The following is a 13,548-nucleotide window of genomic DNA, read 5'->3' as shown; positions in this document are numbered from 1 at the left end:
GTTCTGCGGCTACTACCGGCGATTCGTGGAGGGCTACTCCAGCAAAGCTAAACTCCTGAATAATCTCTTAAAAATCTGTCCTGAGGACACCGGCAGGAAAACCACCACAGCACAAACGCCATTTGGAGAGAAATGGACCTCTGCTTGTGAGCAAGCGTTCTTGAAATTGAAAGCCAGCCTAACGCAGGCCCCAGTGCTGGCCTATGCCGACCCCGACCGAGAATACGATCTACATGTGGATGCCAGCTTCAGTGGCCTGGGAGCAGTTTTGCACCAGAAACATGACACAGGGCTCCGCCCAGTGGCGTATGCGAGTCGAAGCTTAACTCCAAGCGAACAGAACTATCCTGTCCACAAGCTGGAGTTTCTAGCCCTCAAATGGGCTGTAGTGGATAAGCTACATGATTACTTGTATGGGGTACAGTTTGAAGTCAGGACAGATAATAACCCAATGACTTACATCAACACGTCCGCCAAATTGGATGCGACAGGTCACCGGTGGTTGGCGGCACTGGCCAACTATCGGTTCAACCTTAAGTATAAACCAGGGCTCACTAACATAGGGGCCGATGCTCTGTCACGGAGGCCGGGGCTTCAACCCACCATGGATGAGGAAGTATGGGAGGAAATTCCGGGGCCTGGCATACGTGCTCTATGTTCGCTAGCAGCAGTGGTCAACGATCAGGTGGCGTTCTCAGAGCTAAGAGTAGCTGATTCATTAGGGTGTCAATCCCGAGCCATTCCCCGGGCCTACCGAGGTCGGGAAGGAATGAACATTACCGAAGATAAAATCATATCCTGGAAAGAATTGGTGCAACACCAGATCCAAGATCCAGTGGTGGAACTAGCTCGCCAAGCTCTGCAGCAAGAGAACCCCTCTATTCTTAAGCAAGCTCCCAGAGAACTGGTGAAGCTATTGTTGAATGAGTTCGGGAAGTTCGAACTGGACAATTGCCTATTGTACCGGGTCATTCCATACCACAATCATCCCGATCGGCGACAACTATTCTTGTCTGAAAGTCTGAGAAATATGGTCCTCCGGGCCCTTCACGATGATCATGGCCATCTGGGCGTTGACAAGACATTCGGGTTACTTCGGGACCGGTTCTATTAGCCAAAAATGAGAGAATCAGTGGAAATGCATTGCCGAAGGTGTAGCCGCTGTATACAGAGGAAAACACTCCCCACACGGGCGGCCCCCATGGCCCATCTGAAAAGCTCTGGTCCTATGGATTTGGTGTGCATGGATTTCTTGTGTATCGAGCCAGACACCCGGGGCATCGGAAACGTACTAGTGATTACAGACCACTATACAAGGTATGCCCAAGCGTTCCCCACCAAAGATCAATGGGCGGTGACAGTGGCTAGAGTATTGTGGGAGAAATACTTAATTCATTATGGATTACCGAACCGGCTACATTCGGATCAAGGCCAAGATTTCGAGAGCACTCTCATTAGAGAACTACTGAAGTTGCTAAATATAGCCAATTCACGAACGACCCCGTACCACCCAGAAGGAGATGCTATGCCTGAACGGTTCAACCACACGCTACTTGACATGCTGGGAACACTAACAGGCTCTCAGAAGACGGAGTGGAGCAAGCATGTGGAGACGTTGGTGCATGCCTATAACTGTACTCGACACGAGTCTACAGGGTATACTCCGTACTTCTTAATGTTTGGGAGAGAAGCCCGACTACCTGTGGATGTGCGACTGCGGATATCTACCGATGGGGTATCCAACAGAACGCATTTCCGTTATGTACAGAGGTTACAGGACAGCCTGCAGCAGGCCTATAAATTGGCTAAAAAGGCGGCGGCGCAATTAAATGCGGGTAACAAAAGGCGCTATGACCACTAGGTGCGACATAAGGAGATTCGCCCGGGGGATGCTGTTCTCCTTCGTAATTTAGGCATTCCCGGAAAGCACAAACTGGCTGATCGGTGGAGAAATGGGGTGTATGAGGTAGAATCACAGATGCCTGGCCTCCCGGTATACTGCATCAAGGACTCCAAAGGCCAGGTAAAGGTGTGGCATAGGAATCACCTACTCCCCATACCTCAAGTAGGGGACAACGAATTGGCGGTACCCACTGTTTCAATTGATGGAAAAACTGAAAGTACAGAGGATGGCCTAGAGACTGTAATAAATGCCACCTCTGAGAATCCTATGGAGGGAACCTCTCAAAGGGGCCTTCCGGCCGCGGGGGCATCTCCCGAAGGAGCTACAGGTAAAGAGCCCCTTGGTCCAACGACAGATACGCTGACTCCCGTGAGCCAGCCACTAGACCCCAGAGCCCATGCTTTGTGCCCCAAAAAGACTTTGTAGACCTATCAGGCCCGTCAAGGGCAGAATTGGAAATGCCATACGAGGCTTACTACTCTCCCGAGGGGGTAGCTGAATAGCAACTTCGCCGAAGCCAAAGAACTGGTCAACCTCCAATGAGGATGGCTTATGATCAATTTGGGGCACCCCATTATGAGGCTCAGCAGTGGTCTCGGAGCAAAATCCAATCTGTGATTGTGATGCTCACAGAATTGTGCAATATCGTATAAAGTCAATGCGAATGTGCTAAGTTATATAATAGAACTGCATTTTTATTATATAACATTCTGTGTATAGTTATGTAGGTGTAGCCCAAGCGAGGTCATTGGATTCTGCAAGGGGGAGAATGTAAAGATATGGTAGGAACCTCATATGTGTGTTCAGTTGGTGTTTGACTATGTTCAGTGAGAGGCATGTGCAGTGTCTGCAACAGTGTTGCAGTGTGTTAGAGCAGAGTCAGACAGGCAGTGGCTGATGTAATAGCTGAGCTGTGTGTCTGTGCAGATTAGGCAGGGAGGCTCCGTGGATAAACTACAATTCCCATGAGCTCCTGGGCAGTCACCTGATGTGAAGAACCAATCAGAAGGCTAGGATGACAGGGGCAGGAAAGGGAAGCTTGGGGGGAGAGACCACATTAGTCAGAGGGGTTCTGGAAGGTAAAGGAGGAGGGTGTATGCGTGCAGGGGGTCCGTGACCCGCCTGCATAGGCTAGCTTTACCCCGCAGGCCCTTAGGAGGAACCCCTGACCCAAAGTAGGTTGCTGTGCTGCAGGGACGCCCATAGTGGTAGCGATCAGTCACCTTACTGTGTAGACAGTTAGGGACTAGCGTGCGGAGCAGGTTTGCTGGTGAGCTGCTTGGGACCAGACAGCTGCACTGCGGACATCAAAGACAAGCAAGGATTCGGCTGATCCTTTTCGAAGCATTACCGGTCACCGCCGTGACTGGAAGGTATTTACGTTAAGTGCACCAACACCGGTCAACAGGCGCTGATCCCGCCTTAGGCGTAACTCTTTGAGGACACTAGTGAGTGACCAAAGGCCTAATACACGGAGTTATTCTAGCTACTAGCGCAAGGACACGGTGTGTGGGGCACGCGGTGGCGGGACCCGGACATACTCATTAAGAGCGTGGCTGAGCCACTACTGTACAGGACAATACCCATTAAGAGCGTGGCCGAGCCACTCACGTTATAAGGACATTACCATTTAGCTGCGTTAAGGTTATATTGCATTATAGGTTATGTGTTGGGTTATATGCTGCGTGTGTATTAATATGATAGAGTGCTAAGGTTATTGTGCATATAGTAAAGTTGGTTGCATCATACATGTGTGTGTATATGTTTCTTGCCCAGGGGAATCTCACATCACGGGGATCCTGGGTAAGTGGAGGCGCTGCGCTATAAGTGTTACCCCAGGCTCCCAGCTAGCGGAGGCTCAGATCTCCTGGAGCCGCAGGTGCGTGCAGTTACCAGTAGTCGCTTTAGCGTGTCAGAAAAAGGGCTACACATGTTAAAGTTCATGACAGTACAATTTGAAAAAGACTGAACAAGTATGGGTTTTTTGGAAGGGTTGCCAGGAGAAAACCTCTTCTCTCTAAAAAGAACATGGCAGCACGGCTTAGGTTTGAAAAGTTGCATCTGAACAAACCACAAGACTTCTGGAACAATGTCCTTTGGACAGATGAGACCAAAGTGGAGATGTTTGGCCATAATGCACAGCGCCATGTTTGGCGAAAACCAAACACAGTATATCAGCACAAACACCTCATACCAACTGACAAGCACAGTGGTGGAGGGGTGATGATTTGGGCTTGTTTTGCAGCCACATGACCTGGGAACCTTGCAGTCATTGAGTCGACCATGAACTCCTCTATATACCAAAGTATTCTAGAGTCAAATTTGAGGCCATCTGTTCGACAGCTAAAGCTTGGCAGAAATTGGGTCATGCAACAGGACAATGATCCCAAGCACACCAGCAAATCTACAACAGAATGGCTGAAAAAGAAAAGAATCAAGGTGTTGCAATGGCCCAGTCAAAGTCCAGACCTCAACCTGATTGAAATGCTGTGGCTGGACCTTAAGAGAGCTGTGCATAAACAAATGCCCACAAACCTCAATGAACTGAAGCAACGTTGTAAAGAAGAGTGAGCCAAAATTCCTCCACAATGATGTGAGAGACTGATAAAGTCATACAGAAAATTATTACTTCAAGTTATTGCTGCTAAAGATGGTTCTACAAGCTATTGAATCATAAAGTATGCATTGTTTTTCACACATGGCTTCGCCATTTTGGCTTTATTTTTGTTAAATAAATCATGACACAGTGTAATATCATGTGTTGTTGTTCTTCTGAGGTTGTGTTTATTCAATTTTAAGACCTGCTAAGGAACAGGTGATTGTTATTATGCCTGATATGTAAAACCATAGAATTCAAAGAGGTGTACTTTCTTTTTCACCCCACTGTATGGGATACAACTGTTCACTGGTGCGTGATAATTTTCATGATATGAATACAGTAATGGTCCAACATTGTTAATCTCTGTAGAATATGAAAAAGTGCAAACAATAGGAACTATGACTTGTAGGTCAGTGACGGTGTACAATAGTTCAAAATTCACAAAATATTTATTCAGGTTAAAATGTGCATACGATTTGCTGATGAATAACATGGAATAAAATAAAGTGAAAAGCAAACATTTGATCTGTTACAAGGTATATACAGTACAGTACATGGATTGACCAACTGTCCCAATGTATTACTTGGCCTCTCCGATGAAGCTTCCTTAACACAATGCAAGTTAATGAAGAGGTAACAGCAGTGTGAGTTTACAAGGCATGTAAAAGCATGCTATATATTGTAAGGGGTTAACAGCATTACATATGGGTGAAAAACAGATAGTGCGCTCAAAACTATATAGTGAAGTGTTAAAAGTAAATAATAATACAAAGTGTTAAACAATATAAAAGTGTAAAAAATAAATCACAAAATGTGATTAAGGGAACGTCCCTTAAATAGAGAATTGTTGCTAATCAAATTGGATGGCTCAAAATCAGGAACTATTAGAAAAGAAAAAAAGGAGAAAAGCACAAACTCTGAGCTGAGTAATATTGCACTACTGTATACCGCTAAGTAATATTGCACTACTGTATACCGCTAAGTAATATTGCACTACTGTATACCGCTGTGTCACTGTGCGCGAGTGAGACGGGGAAGGAATGTGTGTGCCTGAGTCACTGCACGCGCTGCCAGCTGTGACACGTGACATTGGGCTGACACGTGACAGGCTGCCGCGCCGGCCTATGATGTCCCCTGATCTGTGACCCGCGAGAAGCGCATTCCCAGGCGGCATTAACACACAGCAGGCTCCTCTCGCTCGGACAATCAATTGGTTTGGGCTGTTTGTCAAGATGGCAGCCGCCGGCGAGGAGGTGCAGGGTCTGGAGCTGTCAACGCTGCTGGAGCAGGACCCGTACCTCAAACCGTACGCCAAGGACTTCCGCAGGAGGTAACATACGAAGTAGCCGCTGCGACCCCTTCCAACCTCCTGCACCACTCTGATACCCGCCGCCTGCGAGGCTGCGACCCCTTCGCACTGTCAGGCAGCGAGTCCCGCTGCATACACGCACATCATTTACTGCCGGGATCCTCGTGTCCCGTCCCCTCACATAGCCGCCCCGAGCAGCTCATAGCGAGACGCACAGTGAGCCGTGTTTACCTCTCCCGCCCCCATACACGTTATAAGCTGTTGAGTTCGCGGCGTCCCACGAGAGTTCCTCGTGGATTTATGTGCTGTGTTATTCTGCAGCTTTTGGAAGCTGTCGCCGTCTCTTGTTGTAATCCCATGTGTGGCCAGGCAGAGGGAGTTAATGCTTTTTGAAGTGGTGTGGGCTCTGCAGAACTGTCTTTGGGCTGAGCTCATGGTGATGGCGTCACTACGTGCGTACTTCTGGGACTCTTACCTGATTGCCTATGGTAGTTCCCCCCCAAGTGCTCGCGCTGCTGCGCAAAGTCAACGCAGTTACATTTTGTCGCCACAACTCGAATTGCGATTTCTGGTTGCAGTCGCGTGACTTAAGCGTCACGTGAGCTGGTTCAGCCAATTAGGATGAACCAGCTCAGTTACGCGTCCATGACATGTTTTTCTTTTAGAAAGGCAGAGGAAACCTAAATGGAATAATAATTGCACTCTTTATATCTTAGTACCATCGCAGTTAAACTGCTGTGTATAACAGACGATAAGTTAAATATGGCTGACGTGGCACATTGCATCAAGGTACTTCTGTGTCAAGAAGCTTTTCTTCAATTTTAGCAAGACCCGTGGGGACATGCTATTCAGTGAGTTATTGCTCAGTCTCCTGCCTATCAAGTCAAAACAAAGAACAGCGCACAATGCTCATCGTGAAATAGGTAAGTACAATTTTATAATAAAAATGGTTCAAGGTTCTGCATACATAAAGCAAGTGGAAAACAGGCACAGAATATAACACTGGTATCTGTTATCACTCCAGGAAACTGGAACACGCAGGGACAGCAGGTAAGGATGTCTTCAGTCCACTTCTGTAGTCTGCACATAGACCTGATGTCACCGCCCGTTCTCTGCCCTTGCGCTGATCTCTGTAGCCTCGCCCCATTGGGGTGGGGCGTCAGGTCTATGTGCAAACTGAGGAAGTGGACTGAAGACATCCATACCTGCTGTCCCTGCGTGTTCCAGTTTCCTGGAGTGGTAACAGATGCCAGTGTTATATTCTGTGCCTGTTTTCCACTTGCTTTATGTACGCAGAACCTTGAACCATTTTTATTATAAAATTGTACTTGCCTATTTCACGATGAGCGTTGTGCGCTGTTCTTTGTTTTGTCTTGTCTAGTTACCCAGGGTCTTGGGCTACCCTTTGTGCAGCAGCAGACGCTCCATTTATTTGACTGGTAACACAGTTATTATATGACACTCACTTGGGTCTATAGTGGTATTATTCAATCACTATCATATCACAATTATTAATTCATTTTAGTTGCGCACTTGTATTGTTATTCTTTGTCTTGCCTATCAAACTTGGGGCAATACGAGTACCAGCTTCTTCAAAGGAAAACAAAAAAAATCTTCTTTATAGCAACCCTTCCAGTGTCAAAGTTGAAATGCGACAATGTACCACATTTTCACTCGCAGGTTACATTTCAGCTGTTATAGGTGTATGTTTCTCTCTCCTGGCAACAGGTTATGTAAAGTGTTATTTAAGTCAGGGGGGTGCAAAGTGAGGCGGGCCCCCATGGGGGACTTGAGATTTTCTAGGGGGGGGGGGGAGGGGGGCGCACGGCAGCTACAGAGGTCCTGTGCTCTCCCCCAAGGCAATTAAATTCAATGCCAGGGGACTGTGCGAGACCTCTGCACCTCTGCAGCTTCTCTTACCTGGTCTTCGGCGACGCATTACCATGGTAACCCGAGCCATGGCAACGTGACCCCACACTGTCATTTTAACGCCGGGGCCAAGAAGGAGGGGGGCACAGTGTTTATTAAAATGACATTGTACATACATACAACCCCTTCTTTATACACAATCTGCAACCCCCCCCCACTATACACACAAACACACTCTGCAGCCCTCCTTCACCTCTACACTCACAACACACACACAGAGCAACCCCCCCCAACACCCACAAACACACACTTCATCCCCATGTAAACCCACAAAACTGCAGACACACACCAACAAAACACAATCTGCAGACCTCTACACCCACTGAAGACACACACTACAAGCCCCCCCTCCCCCCCTACACCCACAAAACACACTGCAGACACACGCACACCGGGGAGGAGCGTGCTGTAGTAGCATAGATAATAGAAGTAAGAAATACTTTTGGATTGGACCGCTGGGGAGCACTCCTCCCCGGCTGTCCTGCTCTGCCTCCATGCAACTCCTAAGTCCTCTGCTCGACTCTGGCGGCCCACCGCCGTGTACCGTCATCTCCCCAGCCTGCTGTTATCTGGGGGAGAAGAGATATGGTCAGCAAGGCTCCTGAGAAAAGGGGGTGGGGAGAAGAGAGCGGATAAGTCCTGGTAGGAGCAGGCAGTGCTAGGGTTAAACCCCACTCACATGATCCAGCATGTGAGCCTCATCCCCGGGATATAACCTTGTTGCTGTTTCCAGGCAGGTGTCTGGAAACTGTTGGAGCATGTGCCAGGGGGTGGGTTTACTCCAAGGGTACTGCCCAGTTTTCGGGGGGTTTAGGAGTGGGGCACCTCCTGGTATTAAAGTTGTAGAGAAGCAGAGGAGAAGGGAGGCGTGGCCATGCACAGTCCGCCCCCATTGGCTGAACCGCTCACATGACACGGCCGTCACCTCCTAAGAACAAGTTCCTCTGTCTTCTCTCCAGTCTGCCGCCCTGCAGTTCTAGGCGGAACACGCACGTCGTTCGAGGTATGTTAACCTCAATTGGATCAATGTATTTTGTTTTTGCGCTTCTCCCGATGTTTTTTAGTATAATCAAGGCCTTAGATTACCTAGTACAGGAATGGCCAACTCCAGTTCTCAAGGGCCACCAACAGGACAGGTTTTCAGGATATCCCCAGCTGTCTGGCTGTGCCTCCGTACAACTTCTAACTACTCTGCCAAAAAGTTTTTTTTTGCCTGGTAGCCCCATGTCTGACTACCCCATTTGGTACAGGGGGTGGGTGAAGGTGGTAGTTGGCCCAGTGTCGGTGGTTGGACATACCGGGTGGCTAGCGGTAGGAGTTAACCCTTTCATTACCACAGCGGTCACCACCTTGTAGACCTAACTACCCCCTCTACCCCAATAAACCAGGTACTCTGGCTTAATTAATTTCAGCCTCGGGGACCCACTACTTCCTGAGTTACAAGCCCTGTTATGGAGTGCCGGTATCCCTGCCATGTTTAAATTCTCCCGCGTCACGTGATCAGGACACGCGAAGGAGATACCGGCACGCTATACCGGGGCCTGTAACTTGGAAGCAGCGGGTCCCAGAGTCTGAAATTTAATGCAGTTCATCTCAGAAGCCACCCTGCTTCAATACTCTGTTATTAAAATGAACAACATTGCACAGTTTTCATCGCCTGTAGGAGCTATGCAAGGAGTGCTGGAGTGAAATTGCTCTTTAAGCCAACACTAAGTAGTGCGATGTTGCATTTTTTCCCCGCACTGTAAAAAACTTGCGATTTTTCAAAGCGAATAATACCATTTTGACATATTACTTATAGTGCGGTAAGAACATGCAAACCGGATCGGTAATGCACTGAACTTATTGAAGTTTAGTGAATAGGCCTGTAAATTTATTAAAGCAGCATTTCATTCAACATCCTGTAGTTGTGTAGTATTAAATAATACTTAATTTTTCTTTCTGTATTCACTCTTTATGCCCTTTTTAAAATGATTGTTAATGTATTCAAAGCTTCCTTGGGCTGCTATTGCAACCATTTAGGAAGCCAGAGCACGTCCTCTTTTGAAATAGGCAGCCATATTGCGTGCCCTGGAAAGAAGGATCTTCGACCGATTAACGTGAGAATGGATTGATCATCAGCTTGGATAATATTGCCATTAAATGTAAGCAACTGGTGCATTTACTGGAGCAGGAAAAGTAAAAAAAAAAAGTCTATAGGGAATGCTGCTTTAATTTTTAGGAAAAATAACTTTTGGCATTTACTGTGACTTGCTAGTCTGAGAGTTGCATCACTTTCAAACATTAACATCCAAGTACAGAATAGATTTTAAACTGTACTTGACCCAAAGCCTCCTATTGCCTAAAACGTTGATGTATTTCTTCACTATCCCTATGTTTTCCTTGTTTGTGTTATATTAAACAAACAGTGAAGTGTACTGCCTGGTAGTGATCATGCACTTTCTTGCGCCATTAGAATGAATTATTGGATTATTGTGTTGCGTAACAGAACAACATAATTGGCTTTTACAGAGAAATCTTATATTAAAAAGACTACTGCACAAAAGTTATTACAATTTGTAAGGTGAAAACTCTTTAGAATTTTGATGTCTGCTTTTGTTGTACAGTATGTAGCCTTTGTACTTCATAATGGCATGTTATACTGTAGTTGCCATGACGATGTTGTATGTACAGGCATACCCCACATTAACGTACGCAATGGGTCCAGAGCATGTATGTAAAGCGAAAATGTACTTAAAGTGAAGCACTACATTTTTTCCCACTTATCGATTCTTGGGTACAGGTAGGAAGCCAGTATTGCTGTTCAGGAGGAGCTGACAGTCACATGCGCGAGCTGCCGTTTGCCTATTGGGCGAGGGGAATCAGCGCGTCACTACTACGGTGGTCTGTATGGCAGAATAAGTGTCCGTACTCGCGAGGCGAGCGTACGGACACAAGGGTATGGGGCTATTGAAAATATGTATGTTTGTATATATGTATGTGTGTGTGTGTGTGTGTGTGTATATATGTGTGTTTTTTTTTTTTGTTTTTTTTTAATGCAGTGTTGCTGGTTTTGTGAAATCAATACAGACTATAAATGTAGAAACATAAGGAACGTTAATACAATGCACAAAACTTAAGTGTATACAAATTGCAGCTTAGTGCTTATGTAATCTATTCATGTTGAGTATTTTTATGACAACTCCGGTGTTTGGGGGTGAGATCTAAAATTAAATATTCAGTGTGTCGTTACTTTATTTAAGAGTTCCTGGGATGCAACTGTTGTAGCTTTTCGTTCTACAGTAGGTTTTGTTCTTATAGCAGTCAATAAAATAGCTATTTGACAAAGGTCATGATATTTGCTATTACAGTACAGTACATGAAAGTCTCCTTCTGAGGATGTTAGATGACAAAGTAGGTTTGTAACTGTTCTAAAAATATTGTCTCCTTGCATACTCTTCCCTCCACCATAATTACTATTGACCCCTGTCAAGATCAATGACTAAACATATTCCATTTATAAATGACCTTGCTGTCTGCAATTGCAAGTACTGTAGCAGGAAGTTGGTAGTTTAAAATGTGGATGAGAAACAAAATTAAATGCTTTTGACACTTGTAATTGGACCTGCTGCTTTTCCATAGTGTTTAACAACTCATGACACTATAAGGACACTGCAGCACCCACAAGTTTAGTAAGTAAAGAGATCACCCCATTACATATTCATAGTGTATTGTGTATGTAATTTTGACTGGAGAAGCAAGAACTTGGATTTTGACATGGGATGAACATCTGTCTGAATCCCTTTGTGATCCTGGACTATCCCTTTACCACTCATGTAAAATAAAATGGTACATTAAGCTGCCCTGAGCAGGAACTTGTGCTGTTTATGTTGTGGGAGCTTTAAACAAAACATTCCTGTTTTTTTCTTAGATTGAAAAAATGTACAGAAGTGGTATAATGAACACTTTCCATTTTATGTGAAGTCTGTGTAAATATTTATTTATCAATGGAGCAAAGAGGCATATTTGTCTTTTGTAGTAGTACAGTGCATCAAGGTATTTTGCTCCATGTGCAGTTTTGCATCTTGGGGAGCGTCAGTAGGATTTCTTCCATATACATTATACTGTATAATGTAAAAAATTGTGCATCTACAGTACATCCTACTAGAGTTAGGTGATTTATCGGTATTCAGTAATATCGTGATAACATAATCTCCCGTAGTGCCGATATGGGACATTCTGTTATCGCAATATTACGGGATTCTGGTGGTCAAAGGTGCAGCTTTGAAGCTGCCACTGTGCTGTCTCTCTCTGCCTCTTACCCAGAATCCCCTCCCTTCCTGCTTCTGAAGGCTGACTCGGAGGCAGGGTGAGGAGCTTTAGGGAGAGAGCAGTTGGCTGCAGCAGGGAAAGGTAGGGACCTCTCACTTTCATTTTATTAAACTCTCCATCACTCCCACCCTCCCCAGGTGGCACTTAACCCCTTGCCCCCCCTCGCTGGGGCACGTAACTGCTTTCTCTCTCATACCCTCCCCCCCACCCTCCACCTGGGGCACTTAACTGCTTCCTCTCTCCCCTCTTCCCCCTGGGAGAGAAACGCTTAGCCCCTTCTGTTCCCTCTCCCCCACCCCTGCTTAGAGTGGGACCCTTAGCCCCTTCCTTTCTCCCTCCTGGGACCCATAATGCCCCCTTCGATGTCTGTACGTCTTCATTTCTCACCTACACTGCTTTCATCACCCTAACATCCCTCTCATCCCATCACTCTCAAACTTTATGAAAATGTCCAGGACAAGCAGGGGTCAAAGTCAGGGAAATCCAAAGTAAACACAGGAGCAGGATACAGCAGGGACACAGAGGGAGCACAGCATAGGTCAGCATACACAGGGAAACAGGAACTATGCAGAGCGAGGAAGAGGAGGACAGGCAGGGATTAAAAAGGGAGACACACCAATAGGAGAGAGGGGAGGAGCAGCGAGAGAAGTGGGAGACAATAGAGATAGGTCAGGGAGAGGAGACAGAAGGGGCAGTCAGGGGAATGACCTGTAGGGATTGGGAGGAGGAGTCAGGAACGTGGCAGGCCAAAGAAGAGGAGCGTGTGCGCGCGCGCCCTCTGTAAGTTGAGGGTGCGCTCGCACAGGCTGTGACAGGGAGATGGGCCGCAGGGACGGGGAGGAGGACCCAGAAGGCCGACAGAGCCCAGAGGAGGAGGGAGTGCGTGCACAGGCCGCGTCACCAGGCGCGGAGGGCCGCGGGTACCCCGCTGGAGGAATGCAGAGGAGCGGACGGGGCCGCCAGGGAAAGTGAGGTACTGGCCGCGGGCATAGCGGGTGTCTGGGAGCGTCACTGCAGGGGCTTGGGGAGCGCGCGAGACCTGCAGGGCATGCGCTGAGGCAGTGGGGTAGAGAGAGGTGTAGACGGAGCGGGACAGGAGTGGGAAAGGGTAGAGGAATTGGAAGGAGATGGGACAGAGAGAGGGAAAGAAGGGGAAGGAATCCCCTGAATCGTCACAGTATTCCCACCTTGAGGATCAATCTCCGAGCGATCCAACCACGGCTTGAGAGGGAACTTTTGGTGAAATTGAAGGAATAGTCTTGGGGCATGGATGTGACGTGCTGGTACCCACGAACGTTCTTCCGGACCATAGCCCTTCCAGTGGACCAGGAACTGGAGTTTGTTTTTTGACCAGAGGGAATCGATAAGTGATTGAACTTCATACTCCTGTTGTCCTAGGGTGGAGACTGGATTGGGTTTCCGAGTGGGGACAGGAAAATGAGGACTAGGTACAAAGGGTTTAAGAAGGGAAGCGTGGAACACGGAAGGAATCTTCAT

The 13,548-nt window shown here is 47.0% G+C and overlaps 1 protein-coding gene across 1 annotated transcript in view; it reads left to right on the top strand.

Moving 5' to 3' along the window:
* Positions 1–5,595: 5,595 nt before the first annotated feature.
* Positions 5,596–13,548, top strand: part of GBE1 (1,4-alpha-glucan branching enzyme 1) — a 259,599-nt gene continuing 251,646 nt past the window's right edge. The window contains exon 1 of the mRNA XM_075593996.1: positions 5,596–5,832. Coding sequence (XP_075450111.1) covers positions 5,735–5,832 — 98 coding nt within the window. The 5' untranslated portion in view covers positions 5,596–5,734. The remainder of the gene's footprint in view (positions 5,833–13,548) is intronic.

Source organism: Ascaphus truei, chromosome 3, assembly GCF_040206685.1.
Source record: "Ascaphus truei isolate aAscTru1 chromosome 3, aAscTru1.hap1, whole genome shotgun sequence".
In the NCBI taxonomy this organism is placed as follows: Eukaryota; Metazoa; Chordata; class Amphibia; order Anura; family Ascaphidae; genus Ascaphus; species Ascaphus truei.
This window is presented reverse-complemented; position numbering and strand designations above follow the sequence as displayed.